At 47.9% G+C, this 21,324-nt stretch overlaps 1 protein-coding gene across 3 annotated transcripts; it reads left to right on the forward strand.

The window, feature by feature from the left end:
* The first annotated feature begins 2 nt into the window (after positions 1–2).
* On the forward strand, positions 3–18,179 carry EIF3D (eukaryotic translation initiation factor 3 subunit D). Of its 3 annotated transcripts, none has more exons than XM_007975655.3 (16): positions 3–131; positions 2,293–2,378; positions 3,060–3,192; positions 3,485–3,530; positions 4,457–4,593; positions 5,209–5,294; positions 5,917–5,989; positions 8,391–8,503; positions 9,687–9,819; positions 10,314–10,461; positions 12,083–12,213; positions 12,719–12,804; positions 12,902–13,031; positions 16,755–16,897; positions 17,257–17,540; positions 18,041–18,179. In XM_007975655.3, the coding sequence occupies exons 3-16, from the start codon at positions 3,070–3,072 to the stop codon at positions 18,052–18,054; spliced, it is 1,647 nt and encodes a 548-aa protein (XP_007973846.1). In that variant the 5' UTR covers positions 3–131; positions 2,293–2,378; positions 3,060–3,069; the 3' UTR covers positions 18,055–18,179. The 3 variants fall into 3 exon arrangements, with proteins under 3 accessions (XP_007973846.1, XP_072862844.1, XP_007973847.1); XM_073006743.1 differs by having other exon boundaries at positions 4–131; positions 2,293–2,410; XM_007975656.3 differs by lacking the exon at positions 2,293–2,378 and having other exon boundaries at positions 14–131.
* Positions 18,180–21,324: the final 3,145 nt, after the last annotated feature.

Below are 21,324 nucleotides of genomic sequence, written 5' to 3' on the forward strand. Positions count from 1 at the left end.
CGGTCGTGTTTACGGCGGCATCCGCTGCGCGCGCATGTTTTCTTTTTTCCTGGTTTCTCGGAGTGCTGCTGCTAACGTGGTGTCCGGCCAGCACCATCTGTTGCCATCCCGGCCGGCCGAGGCCGTTTCAGGTGAGCAGCATGTTTCATAGGTTCCTGCGGACCTCCGGAGCCGGCTCGGACTAGGTCCAGCCTTCGGGGACCTCACGGAAGAGACCTCTCTTAGTCCCTTCCTGCTGTTGCTGTTCCTCCGCTGGGCGGGGCAGGAATCCACTTTCGGGGGCCCCACGTCCTGCACACTACTGGACGCGGGACACGACTTTGTGGGTGAGGTCCCTGGCCCTAGGCCCTGCTCATTGCCCAGGGACTGGGTGAATTTGATTGCCAGTTAACCCATCTCGGTTAAGGCGGAGGGGTAACAACAAGGTCTTTCTGAAGTGGCCGAAGACACCCTGACTTTTTAAGTGGGGTCTTAGGGGTGCCAGGTTGAGCGGTGTTTGGCCCCTGTTCTATAGTGCATAGGTTACCTTCCATTTTTTGTGAAACTGGAGGCCAGGATAGTTACGCCACCCCCTGTTCAGCGATGGACGGCGTATGATCTGTAGTGGCCTGCCAGCCACAGAGCCCCTTCTGAGTGCCTTCTTGGAGCCTCCCTATCCTGCCCCTCTGACCAATACAGCTGTTACTTCGTTTTTACTGAGCAGCAGTTTCTTCTCCTGGTTCCTCTCTGCTCTCGTTTAAAAAAAAAAAAAAAAAAAAAAAAAAAAACACATGTATTAAAGCCAGGGTATCTCACCGCTGTCTTTCCAGAGAGGTGATGCAGGTCAAGCCTCGGGCCTTTTCCCTTGTTGAGCTTCTGACAGAATCCGATTTTTAAAAGTGTGTCTTGCGACTCACTTTTGGTATTACTAGGTACGGTCTCAAACCCCCAATCTTTGCGGGCTGCTGCCCAGCTGTAATATAATGGAAAGAAAGCTGGACTGACAGCAGGCACCCCTGGAAATGAAATCTGTTTTGAAATGATGATGTCAGCTGCTTGGCTAGGCTGGGCTTCAAATTTTTGCCTCTAAAGTGGGGGTGAGGGGGTGTTAATGGTGTTAAAGTATCTGGCATAGTTCTTGACACATAGGAGCTCAGCAGTATTTACTACAAATTGTTCTGAGACCATCACCCTTTTTCTTGTGTCCTCTTCCTATAGTTCCTATCAGGAAGATGAAGCTTCTAGGTTTATTCTGTGTTGCTGTCACCCAAATGTCATCTCTGAAGGAAGCCTCAATCTGCCCAGCATGGGGCTTTGGGGAGAGTTTACTAAGTTCAGCATACCTGTTATTTTGATTGTTCTCCAGCCTCCAAGAAATACTGGATTTTTGTCTTTTTGAGACGGAGTCTTGCTATGTTGCCCAGGCTGGAGTGCAATGGCACGATATTGGCTCACTGCAACCTCTGCCTCCCAGGTTCAAGCGACTCTCCTGCCTCAGCCTCCTGAGTAGCTGGGATTACAGGTGTCCACCACCATGCCCAGCTAATTTTTGTATTTTTAGTAGAGACTGGGTTTCTGTTGACCAGGCTGGTCTCGAACTCCTGACTTCGTGATCCGCCCACCTCGGCTTTTCAAAGTGCTAAGATTACAGGCATGAGCCACTGCACCCAGCCTCCAAGAAATATTTGTGTAGTGAATGCCTTCTAAGCATTTTCAGAAGGCTACAACGGAAGATAAATGCATAGATTTTTTTAGAGGAAGTGTCAGGCAAGCATCCGCTGCAGAACCCTGGTCTTTTAATTCCCCTGAGAGAGCTATAGTGTTATGCAGAGTGCAGACACTGTAGTCAGACTGCTTTGGTTCACATTTTTCATCAACTAGCATTGCAACTTTGGGCAGTTTCTTCATTTCTCTGTGCTTTGGTTTTCTTATCTGGAAAGTGCGGATAACATTGGCTCCTACCTCACAGGATTGTTGGCAGGATTGAATGAATGAATGAGTGGTCACCACTAAGAACAGTGCCTGACAGTATTCATGAACATCTGACGTGGCCACTTTGGGCTTGAGGTCTATGGGGACCTCCTTGGCCTTCTGGCAGTTCTTTTGCCTGGGTTTATGTCCGCTTGCTCTGCACACAGGATTTGCGTTGATGGCAGAAAATTGAAACAATAAGAAAGGAAAATCGAATTTCAGGATATACTTAAAGATCCTTTTTTCTCAGCACTCTATATGCATAAATGTACTTTTGCAAGTCTAAATACTTGTGTGGCATTTTACAAAGTGCTTAAAACAAGGATCTTCTTTATTTTGCAGATGAAAAAGACTAAAGCGGCTGGACGTGGTGGCTCACGCCTGTAATCCCAGCACTTTGAGAGGCCGAGGTGGGCGGATCATTTGAGGTCAGGAGTTCAAGACCAACCTGGACAACATGGTGAAACCCCGTCTCTACTAAAAGCACAAAAAATAGCCAGGCAGCGCTTGCCTGTAATCCCAGCTGCTCAGGAGGCTGAGGCAGGAGAATCACTTGAACCCAGGAAGCGGAGGTTGCATGCCACTGCACTCCAGCATGGGTGACAAAGTGAAACTCTGTCTCCAAAAACAAAGAAAAAGACTACTAAGTCTTAGGGAAGTTGAATTTGTATGAATTGGTGAAGGTATATCTCAGAACCAAAACAAGGTTACTATATTTGAAAAAACATCAGTACATTTTATCGAATCTGTGACACCATTGAATTTTTTCAAACACTTACATTGTGTAAGACAAAAAAAGAAAAACTACCAATCAATATGACACCCTGTGAAGCACAAGGTGCAGCCTCCTTTTAAAGATGTTACAGTGAAAGAGTTTCGTGAAATTAATGACATAGGGTCAATCAGTTTTGTTTGCATTTTTCTCAGTTTTAAGTACATATTCACAGTGTAATTGACAAACAGTAGTAGTCGCTCAACAGTGGAGGGTTCCAGTTTGCGTGTTGCTTTTTGAATTCTGTCATTTATGTCTTTGCTTACTTCATATGGAGGGCTTTTTGTACTCTGAGGCCTTCGTTCATGCCGCTACTCACATGATTTATATTTTTCAGGTTTTGGAAGATGGCAAAGTTCATGACACCCGTGATCCAGGACAACCCCTCCGGCTGGGGTCCCTGTGCGGTTCCCGAGCAGTTTCGGGATATGCCCTACCAGCCATTCAGCAAAGGAGATCGGCTAGGAAAGGTACTTGCCTGTCAGCAGGAGTCTGAATCTTTGCAGCTGTGGCTGCTACTCTCGAGTCCCTGTTTAGATTTTATTGTCTCAAAATCTTAACTCGTGAATTTTTTATAGGGATGGCAGCTGAGAAAGGTTATCATCTCTGGGTGTAGTGATAGGAGAGCTGGGCACTTAGAGAGGTGTGGTGAACGAATTCTGAGACTCTCCCACGCTGTCCTCTCGCTTTCAGGGGTTTCCGGGTCTGCAGAAGCTTGCATGGTTGACCTGTGCATTCTCTGTCTTGCCTTGTTGTTCATAGGTTGCAGACTGGACAGGAGCCACGTACCAAGATAAGAGGTACACAAGTAAGTGTTTCTGCGGCTGAACGCCCCAATCAGGGCCTTGGGAAAGTTGTTCTTTATTCTAATGACCTTCATCTGAAAGCTTTTTGAAACGGGAAGGAACTGGCAACAATAATTCATAGCTTTCAGGGATGTAGTCTGGACTTTAACAGTAACCACATTTTTGGAACTAGCCCCCAAAACTTAGTCTGTTCATTAAAGAGGTCTAGCCTATTAAAATGGGGTTTGGAGCCCTTTTAAAAACCTGTTGAAAACATTAGCCAGGCATGGTAGCATGCGCCTGTAATCTCAGCTACTTGGGAGATTGAGGCAGGAGAATCACTTGAACCCAGAAGGCAGAGGTTGCAGTGAGCCAAGATCATGCCACTGCACTCCAGCCTGGTGACAGAGCCAGACCCTGTCTCAAAAAAAAAAAAAAAAAATTATAAACCCCTGGTTTTAAGATCCTGGTACTATAAAAAGGTTTTTCTCTGTGCCATTTCAGATAGTTGGAGGTGGCTGCCTGGAGAACTAAGTTAGGATAGCTGAGGCTGAGATTGGCAAGAAAGTATATCGTGATCTATTAGACATACCTGCCGTGGGTCCCTGATAATGGAGATGGTGGTTAGCAATAAATACCTCAGATTCTCACACAATAAAGCAGAGAGTGAAATGGGTTAGCTTGAGTCCTTCAGAGTCTTGGCTTAGAAAGTTCTTTAGACCAGAGTTTTTCAAAATTGAATGTGCATGTGGATCACCTGGGGATCTTGTTAAAATGCTGGTTCTGATTCAGTGGGTATGGGGTGGGACTGTGAGTCTGTGTGTCTAACAAGCTTCCAGCCAATGCTACAGGTCTCAAGACCACCCTTGAAATAGCAAGGCTTTAGACTGGTGCGTATCTGGTAAAGTCTGTGAGTGTGGTTACTACATGCCGTCACCTTTGCCTCCAGATAAGTACTCCTCTCAGTTTGGTGGTGGAAGTCAATATGCTTATTTCCACGAGGAGGATGAAAGTAGCTTCCAGCTGGTGGATACAGCGCGCACACAGAAGACGGCCTACCAGCGAAATCGGATGAGATTTGCCCAGGTAGGCCAAGAACCAGCAACCACCATCTTGGGGCTGTTACTGTTGGCCATCACCTGCCTAAAAATGCTACCCTGTGACTCCTAATGAGAGAGGGAAGCATATTAGAGGTCTTCTCAGGTGAATCTCAGGTCACTGTTCCATAACAAGAGGTACCAAGGTAAACTTGAACTAGGTTCAGCGATGCATTTAAATAGTTTATGTTTCTGTTTAGCAGTAGGTAGGACATCAGACTTGTATGCTAAAAGCATTTGTGCTGGATAAGAAGGTGCACCCATGCCTGTTGCCACACGTAATTGGTGTGTGCAGACTTTATTAAGTAGACGGTCCAGTCAGGTTGCGTATTATTACTTAAAGAGGCAAACTCAGCAACTCTAAAAAGACCCAGTAAACATACTTCAATGAAAAATATGTCACGGGAATATAAGTCTAAGCGAAGTCCAAGTACTTACCCCCTAACACCCCCAAGCTATTGATGCTGTGGAGTGAAAGCACAGAGCAAGATGTGAAACTTGGGATTTGGCATCCTAAACTTACTCAAAAGACCTCCCGCTCATTCTGCCTATTGTGAGCCAAATCTCCAAGATGCTGACACGGGTATTTCTTGCTGATGCCTAGAGGAACCTCCGCAGAGACAAAGATCGTCGGAACATGTTGCAGTTCAACCTGCAGATTCTGCCTAAGAGTGCCAAACAGAAAGAGAGGTGAGATTTTCATCCTGCTGGAACAAGACACCCTTCCCAGACTGGCCGTAGTTGGAAACAGTAGGACAAAAGCGGGAGGGTAGTTGTCTTCCCCATCATTGCAAAAAAAAAAAGAGGAAAATACTTTCTACAACCAGTTAAGCCACCTTTTGGCTTGTCGTTCTCAAGCTGGTTCATGGCAGATAGCATGGGCAGCAAACTTAACTCCTTGTGCTGGCCGTGTGCACTGAAGGGAAACCCAGGCAGGCAAGAAGAGGCTCTGGAGCTTACCTTGGCTCAGTTCTGCTGTGGGACAGCTCCAGGAAGCCCCATGTATGCTGGTCCTGGGAGCCTCCTGGTGGTGTGTGGTCCAGCGGCCACTACACCCCAGATTGGAGCTATCAGTGAACAGGCACTACAGATGAAGTAAAATATGCCTGGTCAGTATTTGAAGGCAGTGTGCCTTTTCTAGCACCTCCAGTGTGCACCCTCTGGGTCTCTTCCTTTCTCTAAGCCCATTTTTCATAGTTCAAAGGAGTTAGTGATGATGACAAGTTTTAGCTGAAGAGAATGGCAGCCTGTGCCTTTTGAGGAAGCCACTGATTTTGAGGTCTGCACTGAGATCATATTTCTCTCTTTCCAGAGAACGCATTCGACTGCAGAAAAAGTTCCAGAAGCAATTTGGGGTTAGGCAGAAATGGGATCAGAAATCACAGGTAATGCATTTATACCAGAATTCTGCCTTGGAATTTGGTTCTGTTTATTTGGTTGTCTTTATAATAGCTTAGATGAGATATACTTCACATACCGTACAATTTAGTCGTTTTTAACATATTTGCAGAGTTCTGTAACTGGTCAATTTCAGACCATTTTCGTCACCCTCAAAAGAATCCCTTACCCTTTAGCAGTCACCCTGTCTTGATCTGTTTTCTGTTGCCAGAACAGAATACCTGAGAGTTGGTAAGTTATAAAGTGGTTTCTTTAGCTCATGGTTCTGGAGACTGGGAAGTCCTGGATCAGGAGCAGCATCTGGTGAGGGCCTCATGCTGCTTGATAGCATGACAGAAAAGGCAGAAGGGGGAGGAGGGTGCAACAGAGAAAAGGGCTAAACTCTTTGGGTAGTTAGCCCATTGCTGAGAGAAGGGCATAGGCATTTATTCCTTTTAACGATCTAATCTCTTAAAGGCCCTACCTCCCGACACTACCACAGTAACAACCAGCTTGCCGCGAGTTCCAGGAGGCCAAACGCTAACACGCCCAATACCCCAGCCCTAGGCAGCTACAAATCTGTTTTCTGTCTCTGGATTTTTTGTTCTAGACATTTTACATACATGGAATCATACAATATATGGTCTTTTGTAACTGGTGGCTTTTATTTCGCATGTTTTCAAGAGTCATCCATGTGGCAGCATGTGCCGGTACAGTTGTCCTTCAGTATGTGAAAGTCTACACATTCTCAGGTCCCACAGTCGGCCTGTGGTACCCACATATATGAAAAGTTGGCCCTCCATATACTCGGGGTTTGCATCCCAAGAATACTGTTTTGTTTTTTTGTTTTTTTCTTTTTTGAGACAGGGTCTCGCTCTGTCACCCAGGCTGGAGTGCAGTGGCATGATCTTAGCCAACTGCAATCTCTGTCTGCTGGGTTCAAGCAATCCTCCCGCCTCAGCCTTCTGAGTAGCTGAGACTACGGGCATGCACCACCACGCCTGGCTAATTTTTGTATTTTTTGTAGAGATGGGGTTTTGCCATGTTCCCCAGGCTGGTCCCAAACTCCTGAGCTCAAGCAATCCGCCCACCTCAGCCTCCCATAGTGCTGGGGTTACAGACATGAGGCACTGCGCCCGGCTTGTATTTTCAGTCCATGTTTGTTTGAAGAAAATCTGCATATGAGTAGACCCATGTACTTCAAACCCATGTTGCTCAAGGGCAGCTGTGCTTCATTTGTTGTTGGTTGTGGGTTTTGTTTTTAGACTGAATCTCACTCTTGTCACCCAAGCTGCAGTGCCAGTGGCACGATCTTGGCTCACTGCAACCTCAGCCTCCCAGGTAGCTAGGATTACAGGCCCGAGCCAACACGTCTGGCTTTTTTTTTTTGTATGTTTTGTAGAGGCAGGGTTTCACCATGTTGGCCCAGCTAGTCTCAAACTCCTGTCCTCAGATAATCCACCTGCTCCTGATCTCAGATAATCCACCCACCTCAGTCTCCCAAAGTGCTGGGATTACAGGCGTGAGGCACCACACCCAGCCCAAATGAGCTTCATTTCTTGTTTATTGCCAAATAAGAGTCCTTTGAATTGATACGCCATGTATTTTTGAGCCTTTCACACGCTGATGAACATTTGGGTGGTTTTTCACTTTTTGAGTATTATTGATGCTGCTGTGAACGTTCACCTGCGTATGCTTGGGTGGGCATTCTGAGAACAGAACACGTGTAAGCAAAAGTGAAGCTACATTTTGTTGGATATGAAGCTATATCAAGGATAGTTAATACCCCGAGAGAAATATAAAGGACCTGCTGCATGTTTATCAGGTGACATCATTACCTGGGAGTGGAACCCCATTTGTTTCTGAGCTTTTGATCCCTTTGGTCCTCTTCCAGACCATAAATTCCTGGGAGTCAGGGATTCTATCTTATAAAACAGTCAGCACTCCATCACTCAATTTATTGAATAAAAGCTCTTTTTCTCTTCTCTCTTTTACTGAGAAGGAGTCTTGCTCTGTCACCCAGGCTGGAGTGCAATGGTGCTATCTCAGCTCACTACAGCCTCCACCTCCCAGATTCAAGCTATTCTCCTGCCTCAGCCTCCCGAGTAGCTGCGATTACAGGCATACATCACCACACCTGACTAATTTGTGTATTTTTAATAGAGATGGGGTTTCACCAGGTTGGACAGGCTGGTCTCGAACTCCTGACCTCAGGTGATCTGCCCGCCTTGGCCTCCCAAAGTCCTGGGATCACAGACATGAGCCACTGAGCCCCTCCATTTTGTGTGGTGGTTGTTTGAGACAGGATCTCGTGTCACTCAGGCTGGAGCGCTCTTCGTATTTTTAGCCTTTTATTTATGTTTTGTATGTACTGTAACTTTTTTTTCCTCTATTGTTTTTCAACTGCAGAAACCCCGAGACTCTTCAGTTGAAGTTCGTAGTGACTGGGAGGTGAAAGAGGAAATGGATTTTCCTCAGTTGATGAAGATGCGCTACTTGGAAGTATCAGAGCCACAGGACATGTAAGCAGCATCTTCTACTACTTTCTACCCTGCTCTTATGTGTGTGGACCATCTGGTGATGGGTATTTTCTTAAGCCCTAGTATTTCCAAAAAGGCTTTGAAGCCACTTACTCAAAACACATTGCATAAGGTTAACAGAGGTGTTTTTAAAAAATCAAGACCGACCAGGCGCAGTAGATCACCTGAGGTCAGGAGTTCAAGAGCAGCCTGGCCAACATGGTGAAAACCAGTCTCTACTAAAAATACAAAAATTAGCTGGGCGTGGTGGCACACCCCTGTAATCCCAGATACTCAAGAGGCTGAGGCGCGAAAATCGCTTAAACCGTGAAGGTGGAGGTTGCAGTGAGCTGAGATCTTGACATTGCACTCCAGCCTGGGTAACAAGAGCGAAATTCCATCTCAAAAAAAAAAAAAAAAATCAAGGCCAAGGGGAAAAGCAGAGGTTCACTGTCTGCAAACTTCTTTTTAACTTCCTGGCATCCTCAACAAAGAAGAAATGAGTTATACAACTCTTTTGTCTTTTTTTTTTTCCTTTTTGTGGAGAACGGGGTCTCGCTATATTACCCAGGCAGGTCTCGAACTCCTGGGCTCAAGCTATCCTCCCGCCTCTGCCTCCCTGAGAGCTGGGATTACAGGCGTGAGCCACCGTGCCCGGCGAGTTATACAACTCTTGGCAGAAAGAGAAAGAAAGAAAGAATGGAATTTGCTGATTATTAAACTGTATATTTCTGTTTCCTGGCGTCCTGAGCAAAACAGCAATAAGATTAAGTTACGAAACTCTTGGCAGGAAAAGAAACACAGCAATTCTTCAGGAGAATCTTTGCTTCTCCTGACATTTCAAATAGCTCCTTACCTCAAAGGACAAGCAGGCGGAACTTAGGTAGTGGGAAACCAGAGCACTAGACCAGACGTCAGCCTACCCAGGTGCCTCTGAAACTAGTCGTCTCCTGTCTTAGCCTCAGTCGCCCTACCTTTAAAATGGCGTTGGGCTGAATGAGTTGTACCAGGACCTAAGTGGACAAGAACTCATCAGGCACTGGGGATTCGTCTCTCCTGTTCTGGCCAGAAATTGCTTTCCATCTCTTTTAGACTTTTGGATAAGACTTCTGGATCTATGGCTTAGAAAGAAAAACCTGGGGTTTATCTCCCTTACCTGGCATGTCTCTGCCTGCTCTTCCCGCAGCGAGTGTTGCGGGGCCCTGGAATACTACGACAAAGCCTTTGACCGCATCACCACGAGGAGCGAGAAGCCGCTGCGGAGCATCAAGCGCATCTTCCACACTGTCACCACCACAGACGACCCTGTCATCCGCAAGGTGTGCGCCTCCTTCTGCCCCCTCCCACTAGGTAGGAATGCTGTCGGCTTCTACAGCTGAAGCTGCAGAAAGAACAGAAGACATGGGAATAATGTATGTATTATATGTAAAAGCACTTTGCCAGGTAGACCGGAAACGTGGATGTTAAGCACAGCTGGACTTGAAGCCCAGTTCCGCCATGCTTCCTGGCTCAGTCTGTGGAGCCTTAGTTCTCTCATCTGCAGCCAAGGGTAGAGGTACATAGCACGTACTACTGGGACAAAGGTGAAAGCATCTGAAGCACTTGGCTGGAATCGAGCAGGTGCTTAGGGGGCTGCAGTGTCACTGCCACCCGAAACTTGCTGGCTGACTGGCTGCAGCGTTTTTGGTCAATGAGGCGGGGCCTCATTCTTAAGGATTTATGTGGTCAGCAGAGGAGTTCTTTCCCGTCCTTGTGAGTGGGCAGTGAGACCTGGGAGCGTCTTTCCATCTTCTCTCTTGGATCCTCTTTGTAGCTGGCAAAAACTCAGGGGAATGTGTTTGCCACTGATGCCATCCTGGCCACGCTGATGAGCTGTACCCGCTCAGTGTATTCCTGGGACATTGTCGTCCAGAGAGTTGGATCCAAACTCTTCTTTGACAAGAGAGACAACTCTGACTTTGGTAAGAAGCGTGCCTGGGGAACAACTCCAAGGCATTGAGTATTTTTGGTGGTACAGAACAAGTCTCTGGTGCTAGAGAATGGATAGAAAGTGGTCCATCTTCCCAAGGGCATTGACAGCAGCAGCATCTGAATCTCTCCCAGGCTCTGTATTCTGAGATTAGAAGAGACTGTCACTGCAGTGCCTGCTTGGGGCCTCAGCTTTTGGAGTCCTCACTGCACCCTAATAGCAGGCTTCCAAATGTTGCTTTCTTTTTTTTTTTTTTTCTTTTCCCAAGACCTAGTCTCACTCTGTCACCCAGGCTGGAGTGCAGTGGCACAATCTTGGCTCACTGCAGCCTCCACCTCCCACATTCAAGTCATTCTCCTGCCTCAGCCTCCCAGATAGCTGTGCCACTACGCCTGGCTACTTGCTGTATTTTTAGTAGAGACAGTTTCACCGTGTTGGCCAGGCTGGTCTCAAACTCCTGGCCTCAAGTGATCCATCAGCCTTGGCCTCCCAAAGTGCTATGATTAGAGGCATGAGCCACCATGCCTGGCCCAAATTTTACTCGTTTAAATACCACTTTTTTGAGTTTTGCCATCTTGCATACCTTCTTCAGTGTTTGCTTACAGTACATACACTTACATATTTTATGCCATACGTATATGTATTTATACATCATAAAACCATGTCACTCAAAAATTAACAAAACAGGCCGGACATGGTGACTCACACCTGTAATCCTGGCACTTTGGGAGACCAAGACAGAGAATCACTTGAGGTCAGGAGTTCAAGACCATCCTGGTCAACATGGTGAAACCCCATCTCTACTAAAAATAAAAAAATTAGGCCAGGTGCGGTGGCTCAAGCCTGTAATCCCAGCACTTTGGGAGGCCGAGACGGGCAGATCACGAGGTCACAAGATCAAGACCATCCTGGCTAACACGGTGAAACCCCATCTCTACTAAAAAATAACAAAAAACTAGCCGGGCGAGGTGGCAGGCACCTGTAATCCCAGCTACTCAGGAGGCTGAGGCAGGAGAATGGCGTGAACCCGGGAGACGGAGCTTGCAGTGAGCTGAGATCCGGCCACTGCACTCCAGCCTGGGCAACAGAGCGAGACTCTGTCTCAAAAAAAAAAAAAAAAAAAAATTAGCCGGGCATGGTGGCGCGTGCCTGTAATCCCAGCTACTCAGGGGGCTGAGGCAGGAGAATCGCTTGAACCCAGGAGGCAGAGGTTGCAGTGAGCCGAGATCACACCACTGCACTCCAACCTAGGTGACAGAGCAAAACTCCATCTCAAAGAAAAAAAAAAAAAAAGAGTTTATATTCTGAGCCTGAAGCCTGTGGTCTTAAAAAGCTTACAAAATCATTCTCTTGAGGAATCCAGAACGATTGAAAAGGGACAGCTTCCTTCTTGTGTGATTGAACTGAATGTCGGGTACTATCTTGAGTTATTCTGGAGCAGCTACCCCACTCCCCCGCTTATGTGTTCCACACCAGGGAGACCCACTTTAGGAGAGGGCGGTTCTTTGAAGGAAGGACCTGCGTTGTTTGCCTCTCCACATCTCCCCACAGCGCTGCGCACATTGTCCGTGACTCTTTGTTGCATGGTGAGTGACCATGCCACGCTTTTGCAGACCTCCTGACAGTGAGTGAGACTGCCAATGAGCCCCCTCAAGATGAAGGTAATTCCTTCAATTCACCCCGCAACCTGGCCATGGAGGCGACCTACATCAACCACAATTTCTCCCAGCAGTGCTTGAGAATGGTGAGGAAACAAGTCTCTGGGCGTTGATTCATTCTTATTTAACCAGCTGCTACTTGTGGAGCATCTGCTTCTTGCTAGGCTCTTGGGTTGTGGGACTGAGCAGGACAGACCCAGTCCCCACCTTTAGCAGGGGAGTTACATGCCTGGGCTTGGGGGTCAGGCTGTCTGACTTTGAACAAAGTTCCTGTCCTTAAAGAATTTAATGGTAGTGGAGGAGAAAACACAGTGAACCATAAATAATAATTGATTTACATCAAATGGTGATGTGTGCCATGGCAAAAAATGAAGTAGAGGTGGACATGGTTACGAACTCATTTTCATTCATCAGGTGCTAACAGTTGGGAGGGGTCAAGTAGGCATAAAACAGGCAGCGAGCTCGGAGCCCCATCAAGGGCCCCAGGAACCTGGCCAGAGCTGCAACTAAGCAGAGGTGCTGGGTCTGACTGATTGGCCTTGGCCTTGTCAATGAAGTTAGCTCTGTCTTGTGACACCTTTGTTTTTGCAGGGGAAGGAAAGATACAACTTCCCCAACCCAAACCCGTTTGTAGAGGATGACATGGATAAGAATGAAATCGCCTCTGTTGCGTACCGGTAGGTCACCTCTCTGGTGGGTATTGTGACCAGATTGGAGGATGGGCCCCACTCTGTCGAATCCCCAGTGACCACGTGAGTTTCTCCTTCGCTGCAGTTACCGCAGGTGGAAGCTTGGAGACGATATTGACCTTATTGTCCGTTGTGAGCACGATGGCGTCATGACTGGAGCCAACGGGGAAGTGTCCTTCATCAACATCAAGACACTGAATGAGTGGGATTCCAGGGTGAGCCGCCATCTCCATCACCCTATGGTGACACCATGTCTCTGTTCCCTACAGTGCCTGTTTACGCAGGCTAGGTTGTGTAAACTGTTTCTTATCCCTTTTCATTACTTATAGAGCTACCTGGATTTTTTTTGTCTTGTGAGTTTTTTCCTCTGCTTAGTTCCTTGCCGAGAAAGAGCATGATTGTGTGTAGAACTATGTTAAGTGTTAAGGACTTTTCTGCTTATTATTTACATAGGAGCCATTTAACTCCTTTCTTCCAGTACTTTCTTCATCTCTGTTCCATTGTGGCCTCCTGTTGGCTTCTGCTCTCTGAACATCTGATTTTTTCTTCTCCTTATTATCTGGGTTGGCAGTTTCCTGTAAGTCTGGCCGCTCTTCTTTTTGACCTCTTCTTTCATTGAGCCACTGCCTTCAGTCTTTTCATACCTTTTTTCCAATTCCTCATTTCCTGAACTCATGGATTCTACCATCTGGCTTGGAATTGATGCTTCAGAGGCACCTTGAAAGAAACATGCTTCCTTCACTTTTCCTCCTCTTTCCATTTCCACCCCACCCCCACCCACATCACCTGTTGGAGGAGCACACTGGGAGGTTTGCTGTGACCTCCCTCTGGGGTCAATGGCCTTTTCTTGGACTTTTCCCGGTGAGCTCCCCAAAGCATTCGGGATCGTTGCGCCTGTGTTGCTTTGCCCTCTGTGTTACCGCGTTACTCTGGTCTCACCCGTTTCCCTGTTCCCTTCACATGTTGTCTTTGCTGGCTCCCCTCCTTTTTGACCCCAGTGGAGTCACCTGGACAGCTCTCTTCACCATACGTACTTCTTTATTGTACAACTTTGTGTTATCTTTTGCTCCATAACAAATTAACAGAAACTTAGTGACTTAACAATACCGATTTATATATTTTATTTTTATTTTTTATTTTTTGAGACAGAGTTTCGCTCTTGTTGCCCAGGCTGGAGTGCAATGGGACGATCTCGGCTCACCGCAACTTCCGCCTCCGGGGTTCAAGCGATTCTCCTGCCTCAGCCTCCCGAGTAGCTGGGATTACAGGCACGCGCCACCACGCCCAGCTAATTTTGTATTTTTAGTAGAGACAGGGTTTCTCCATGTTGCTCAGACTGGTCTCGAACTCCTGGCCTCAGGCAATCCGCCTGTCTCGGCCTCCCAAAGTGCTGGGATTACAGGTATGAGCCATGGCACCCAGCCTAACAATACTGATTTATTAGCTCATATTTTTGTAGGTTAGAAGTCCAGTGCTGTGTGCTTGGTCCTTGTATTAGTCCATTCTCGCACTGCTGTAAAGAAATGCCTGAGAAGGGGTAATTTATAAAGAAAGGAGGTTTAATTGGCTCACAGTTCTGCAGGCTCTACAGGAAGCGTGAGTGAGGAGGCCTCAGGAAACTTGCAATGGTGGCAGAAAGCAAAGGAGAAGCAGGCACATCTGACATGGCCAAAGTAGGAGAAAGAGAGAGGGGGAAGTTGCTATACACTTTTAAACAACCAGATCTCTTGAGAACTCGGTATCACAAGAATAGCGCAAAAGGGGAAAATCCGCCCCCATGATCCAGTCACCTCCCACCATGCTCCTCCTCCAACATTGGGGTTTACCATTTGACATGCGATTTGGGTGGGGACACAAATCCAGACAAGGCAGAAATCACAGTGTCAATAGAAACAGGACTGAGTTCTCATCTGGAGGTTCTGAAAGAAAAGCCATTTCCAAGCCCATTTTCATTGTGGGTAGAATTCATTTCCCTGCAGTTGGATGACAGAGGCCCCCATCCCCCTGCCAGCTGTTAGCTGGGAGCCTTTCTCAGCTCCTAGAGGCCACCTGCATTCCTTGTCACGTGGCCCCCTCCATCTCCAAGCTAGCAACAGCACAGCAGATCCTTCTCGTGCTTCAAATCTCTGACTTCCTCTGTCTCTGATCTCTACACCTAGATTTGAGAGACTCATATGGTTGGGTGAGGCCCAGCCAGGTAGTGTATATTAAGGTTAACTGATTGGGGGCTTTACATCTGCAAAATCCCTTTTGACATACAAGGTAGCATAATCATGGGGGTGATAGTTGATCCTAGCCATAGGTTCTGCCTGCAGTCAAGGGGAGGAGACTCTGCAAGGGCAAGGGTCACTGGGGATCATCTTAGAATTCTGCCCACCCCAGGCCTCAACCATGAACTCTTTGAAAATGATTTCTCAAATCTACTCTGATTTATTATACTTCCCATTGTTTTTCTGCTAAAACACCTTCCCCTTCCATGTGCCCCCCGTCCTGTCATTGCCTCTGGGCCAGCTGTCCCTCAGGATTGTCTTTCTCCCACCTAAGCTCTGAGCCTCTAACATCTCCAACTCCTTTTTTACATTTGCTGTTAGCAAAATAGAAGGGTTTGCTGTCTTCTGACTCAGTCCTGGATTTCACTGATATCAAGCCAATACACAGCTTCATCAGCAGTGCAAATTGGGAGAAGGACTCTTAACGTGCCCCAGCAAGCTGCACACAGTAGTGCGCACCTGTAATCCCAGCTGCTCAGGAGGCTGAGATGGGAGGATCGCTTGGGTTCAGGAGTTCAAATCCTAAACTCACCAGATTGGGCAACATAGTGAGACCCCCATCTCAAAAAAAGCAAACTCACGGCGGTGCTGCAGGATATTTTAAATTTTTTAGGGAAACACCAGAGACATCTTGTCATAATACTACTACATGGTTTGAACCTAACTAAATAAAAGGAATTATTGGCCAGGCACTGTGGCTCACGCCTGTAATCCTAGCACTCTGGGAGGCCGAGGCGGGCGGATCACCTGAGGTCAGGAGTTCGACAGCAGCCTGGCCAACGTGGTGAAACCCCGTCTCTACCAAAAATATAAAAATTAGCTGGACGTGGTGGCGGGCGCCTGTAATCCCAGCTACTAGGGAGGCTGAGGTAGGAGAATCGCTTGAACCCGGGAGGCGGAGGTTGTGGTGAGCTGAGATCACGCCACTGCACTCCAGCCTGGGCGACAAGAGCAAAACTCCTTCTCAAAAAAAAAAAAATAATAATTAAAAGGAATTCTTGAGTATTTCTTTTGCCCTGTGGTTGCCATGAACCAAGAAAGTTTGGGAACCTCTGTCATGTGACCTTTGACCAGTCATTTCACTCTGGGTCCAACTTCCCACGTCTATAAATGATATGGGTAGAAAAGAGGATCTCTTTGGGGTCCTTTTCTGCTGTGTGTGCATTTATGTAAAATGTCAGACTCAGCTTTGCACCCACTGCAGGCTTCCACCCCCATCTAAGGCCAACTCCGCTTGTCTTTCCTATCCCACCATGCCTCTCAGATCAAGAGCTCCTGTCTCTACCTGTACTTGTGCCAGTATTCTCCACTTGGCTCACTGTTACACATCCTCTGTGAAGCCCTTCTTTACCATGCAACACACAGTAAACACTTGCCTCTGCTGTTTAAAGTGTGTGTGTGGTTGTGTGTGTGTGTGTGTGTGTGTCCATCATTCCCTGTGTAGGTGAGCTTTTAGAAGAGAGGAACTGTAAGTCGTTGAGTGCCGGCTGTGCGGCAGGCTGTGCAAGGGAAGGGACCATGTCTTTGTCTCTTAAATGATAAGATTTAATGCGTACCTACCCACTTTCTAAGCAAGCAGACTGGGGAGTTCCTTCTCTGCCAGAGGAGGTCCCAGCACCTTGGGCATTTAGAGCTTGCTTCTGCTTCTCTAACGGGGCTCTCCTGCAGCACTGTAACGGCGTTGACTGGCGTCAGAAGCTGGACTCTCAGCGAGGGGCCGTCATTGCCACAGAGCTGAAGAACAACAGCTACAAGTTGGCCCGGTGGACCTGCTGTGCTTTGCTGGCTGGATCTGAATACCTCAAGCTTGGGTGAGGGTCCTGTGCAGGAGCTGGCAGCTGATCTTGTGAAAGGAAGGGTCTGGGTAGGGAGGTTGGCCCTCCCCTCCCCGTGTACTGGACAATTGACTGGCAGAGATAAATCCGGGGATGGGGTAGAGATGGAGGGATCAGTCAGGACACAGATACCAAACAGCAGGCATGCTGAATGGAGTCCTGAACTAGGGCAATGATGTCAGTGAAATCCAGAACTGAACACTCAGAAGACGGAGTTTTCCCTTTCCCTTGAAAATAGCAGTGGACCAGGTATCACCATTTAATTGACATTTGATGCCAAGTGTTGCTGTCTCTGTGCCACCTGCTCTGACCACTGATATCCCTTCCTCTGTTAGTTATGTGTCTCGGTACCACGTGAAAGACTCCTCACGCCACGTCATCCTGGGCACCCAGCAGTTCAAGCCTAATGAGTTTGCCAGCCAGATCAACCTGAGCGTGGAGAATGCCTGGGGCATTCTACGCTGCGTCATCGACATCTGCATGAAACTGGAGGAGGGCAAATACCTCATCCTCAAGGACCCCAACAAGCAGGTCATCCGTGTCTACAGCCTCCCTGATGGCACCTTCAGCTCTGATGAAGACGAGGAGGAAGAGGAGGAGGAAGAAGAGGAAGAAGAAGGTGTGTAGCAACCCACTTTCTGAGGTCTAGAGTGCTCTGTGGGCTATCACGGGAGCAAGTTCTATAGTCATTGTGATCTTTAACCTTGATAAAACTTTGAGAATTCCGAGACTTAAGTATCAAGCACAATTCACTTTGCCTCCAAGAGCTTTTTCCAGAGCCTTTAGATCACATCAAGTGGCTGGGGAGGATAGCGGTGTTTTAGAGAAGTGGCTGGACTGTGGCAGAGGTAGAGAAAGATGAGGGAAGTCCCGGATGGAAGCCCATGGTCTAGAGGGAAAAGCTCCGCTCTGGGTTAAATAGCTTGAAAGTTGTCTCTCCAGCTCCACCAGCTGGTGACTGAAGGAAATACCTGCCCGGCCCTGTGAGGATCTAAAAGGCTTCACTTCTGAATGGAAGTGTTGAAAACTCACACGCAGTCCAGCAGAGGTTCAGAAAGGAAAGTGAACGCCATATCACACAACCTGGCTTATTTCTCTTACATTTTTTGTGTCTTTCAGAGGAAGAAACTTAAACCAGTGATGTGGAGCTGGAGTTTATCCTTCCACCGAGACTATGAGGGCCTTTGACGCTTAGTGGAATGTGTATCTAACTTGCTCTCTGATGTTTAGCAGATAAAATAAAATATACGTCTGTTTAGTCTCTCCTTCATCATCTATCTGCATTAACGATTTACAGTCCTTTCTTCAAAAATTCCTGGCAGAGTGGGGATGAGATTCAGCAATTTCTATGTGGAATTCAGAATGTGGGTGTCATCATTTGTTGTAAGAAGTTCATTTCCACAAGCTCGAGTGCCTGCTGGCTGTGTGAAGAGCCAAGTGTTGCTTTTGGAGAGTTCACTGGGAGGAGCTGGAGTGCAGAGCGCGAGTACAGCGCAGAGCAGGGCGTGGATGAGATGGCGCTGCTGCGCATGAGGGAGGCTGCCACGGAGAGCTTGATGGATGTCCCGCTGGCTGATTGTGTAATGGTTTGTGAATTGTTGTTAAGCTTGGCCTGGGCTGGTGACAGTCTCAGGCCTGTCCCTACAAAGCGATGTGTCATAAGAGCTCTGGATGTTTAGGATATGTAAATTTTTTTTTTTTTTTTTTTTTTTTGAGACAGAGTCTCACTTTGTCGCCCTGACTGGAGTGCAGTAGCACAATCTCAGCTCACTGCAACCTCTGCCTCCCAGGTTGAAACGATCCTCCTGCCTCAGCCCCCCTAGTAGCTGGGATTACAGGCATGCACCACCATGCCTGGCTAATTTTTGTATTTTTAGTAGAGACGGAGTTTCGCCATACTGGCCAGGCTGGTCTTGAACTCCTGACCTCAGGTGATCCACCCGCCTCAGCCTCCCAAAGTGCTGGGATTACAGGCGTGAGCCACCGCACCCAGCCGAGGGTATGTAAACTTCTGTATAAGTGGACGTTGTTCTGTTCTGGACACTTTATAATTACCCTGCCAGGTGTTAATGCTGAGCTTTCTGTAGTATCTAAGCCTCATACAGAAGTGTGATGCTGGCAGGAGTAGTACCATTGTGAGGTGAGGAAACAGGCATGGTGGCTCAAACCTCTAATCCTAACACTTTGGGAGGCCAAGGCAGAAGGATCAGTTTAGCCTAGGAGTTTGAGACAAGCCTGGGTACAGGGAGACCAGGGCCTGTCTCCACAAAAAAAAATAAACTATTAACCAGTCATGGTGCTTCCACCTGTGGTCCCAGCTACTCAGGAGGCTGAGGTGGGAGGAGTGCTTGAGCCCAGGAGTTCAAGGCTGCAGTGAGCTATGATCACACCACTGCACTCCAGCCTAAGTGACAGAAGGAGACCCTTTATCAAAAAAAAAAAAAAAAAAAAAGCCAGGTGCAGTGGCTCATGCCTATGATCCCAGCACTTTGGCACTTCGGGAGGCTGAGGTGGGTGGATCACTTGAGGTCAGGGGTTCGTGACCAGCCTGAACAACATAGCAAGACCCCGTCTCTACTAAAAATACCAAAATTAGCCAGGCATGGTGGCACTTGTAATCCTAGCACTTTGGGAGGCTGAAGCAGGATCGCGTGAGCCTGGGAGGTTAGGGCTGCAGTGAGCCATGATTGTGTCACTGCACTCCAGCCTGGGTTACAGTAAGATTCTGTCTCAAAAATAAATAAGATGTCCCTATTTTATTTTTGGCAAAGTATTTTGCCTAACCTCTCTGGCTCCAGTGCTTATTCAACAAATGCCTGAACTTCCGTATGTCAGATACTGGACAATTTCTGCTCTGAGGAAGCTTTTCTCTGATCTTGACACAGACTGAAGAAAGTAAATGACATTCGGCCGGACGCGGTGGCTCACGCCTGTAATCCCAGCACTTTGGGAGGCCGAGGTGGGCGGATCACGAGGTCAGGAGATCGAGACCATCCTGGCTAACAAGGTGAAACCCCGTCTCTACTAAAAATATAAAAAATTAGCCAGGCGTGGCGGTGGTCACCTGTAGACCCAGCTACTCGGGAGGCTGAGGCAGGAGAATGGCGTGAACCTGGGAGGCGGAGCTTGCAGTGAGCCAAGATCACGCCACTGCACTCCAGCCTGGGCGACAGAGTGAGACTCCGTCTCAAAGAAAAAAAAAAGTAAATGACATTCTTTGGTAGGTACTTGTAGGCCTGAGAGGTCAGGGAAGTTTTTCTAAGGAGTCCCCAGCTACGACGTTTAATTAAAAGAATCTTGGCCGGGCGCGGTAGCTCACGCCTGTAATCCCAGCACTTTGAGAGGCCGAGACGGGCGGATCACGAGGTCAGGAGATCAAGACCATCCTGGCTAACACGGTGAAACCCCGTCTCTATTAAAAAAAAAAAAAATACAAAAAAACTAGCCGGGTGTAGTGGCGGGCGCCTGTAAGTCCCAGCTACTCGGGAGGCTGAGGCAGGAGAATGGCGTGAACCCGGGAGGCGGAGCTTGCAGTGAGCTGAGATCACACCACTGCAGTCCAGCCTGGGCGACTGAGCGAGACTCCGTCTCAAAAAAAGAAAAAAAAAAAAAAAAAGAATCTCCAGCCATGCAAAGCTGCAAGCTCGCAGTTCTTTCCACCTGCCCTTACCACAAGAACACTCAGCCCCATTTCACTGGACTTTGAAGGTTCCTACGCTGACCTCGTATTTCTTCCCACGTAAATCTCATGCAGGGGCCACATGCCACCCCTGGGAAGCCAACCTTGATCATCCAGTTCACGTTATCTCCCTCCTGCCATTTATCTTGCCTCCACTGAGTTTTAATTCCAGGCTCCACTTCCTGTGATTGCAAACATATCCCTTCATCCCTATGTCTCCATTTGACCAGTCAGCTACCAAACGTCGGAAACAATGCCTTGCCCGCCTCTCCTGTTTGGTGGAAGATCAAGGACAGTCGTGTATGTTACTTGGTAAGCAGTACACTGAGTCACTGTAGCAAACGCTTGTTAATTGGCTTATCCGTCCTGGCTCCACCACGCTGGTTTCCAGTCCCACAAAACTGGGTAGGCCAACTAGTTTTAGTGTTAGGCTACATTCATGGAATATGAGAGGTAGGATTAGCTCCAAAAATCACGTGCTCTCCTCCCTCCGTGTAGAGAGGCACATTTTAAAAAGAAGGGGCCAGTTCCCCACCCCGGATCTCCAGACCTTCCACCCTAGCCGGTGCGCGCCAGCCCCAGACCCCTCTGCCAGACCCCGGAGCAGCGCACGCACCATGTGCGCGCCAAGGCCGCGCGCCGAGCCCAGAGCCGGCAGCCAGCCAACTTGTCCCGGCGTGCAGCGCGCCGCGCACGTGACCCCGCCCCCTGCCATTGGTCCGGG

Source organism: Chlorocebus sabaeus, chromosome 19 (genome assembly GCF_047675955.1).
Source record: "Chlorocebus sabaeus isolate Y175 chromosome 19, mChlSab1.0.hap1, whole genome shotgun sequence".
Taxonomy (NCBI): domain Eukaryota; kingdom Metazoa; phylum Chordata; class Mammalia; order Primates; family Cercopithecidae; genus Chlorocebus; species Chlorocebus sabaeus.

Coding starts and splice junctions, on each gene's coding strand:
- EIF3D (XM_007975655.3), top strand. CDS start 3,070: ATGGCAAAGTTCATGACACCCGTGATCCAGGACAACCCCTCCGGCTGG. Junction 3,531..4,456: donor CCAAGATAAGAGGTACACAA/GTAAGTGTTTCT, acceptor CTTTGCCTCCAG/ATAAGTACTCCTCTCAGTTT. Junction 12,805..12,901: donor ATCGCCTCTGTTGCGTACCG/GTAGGTCACCTC, acceptor CCTTCGCTGCAG/TTACCGCAGGTGGAAGCTTG.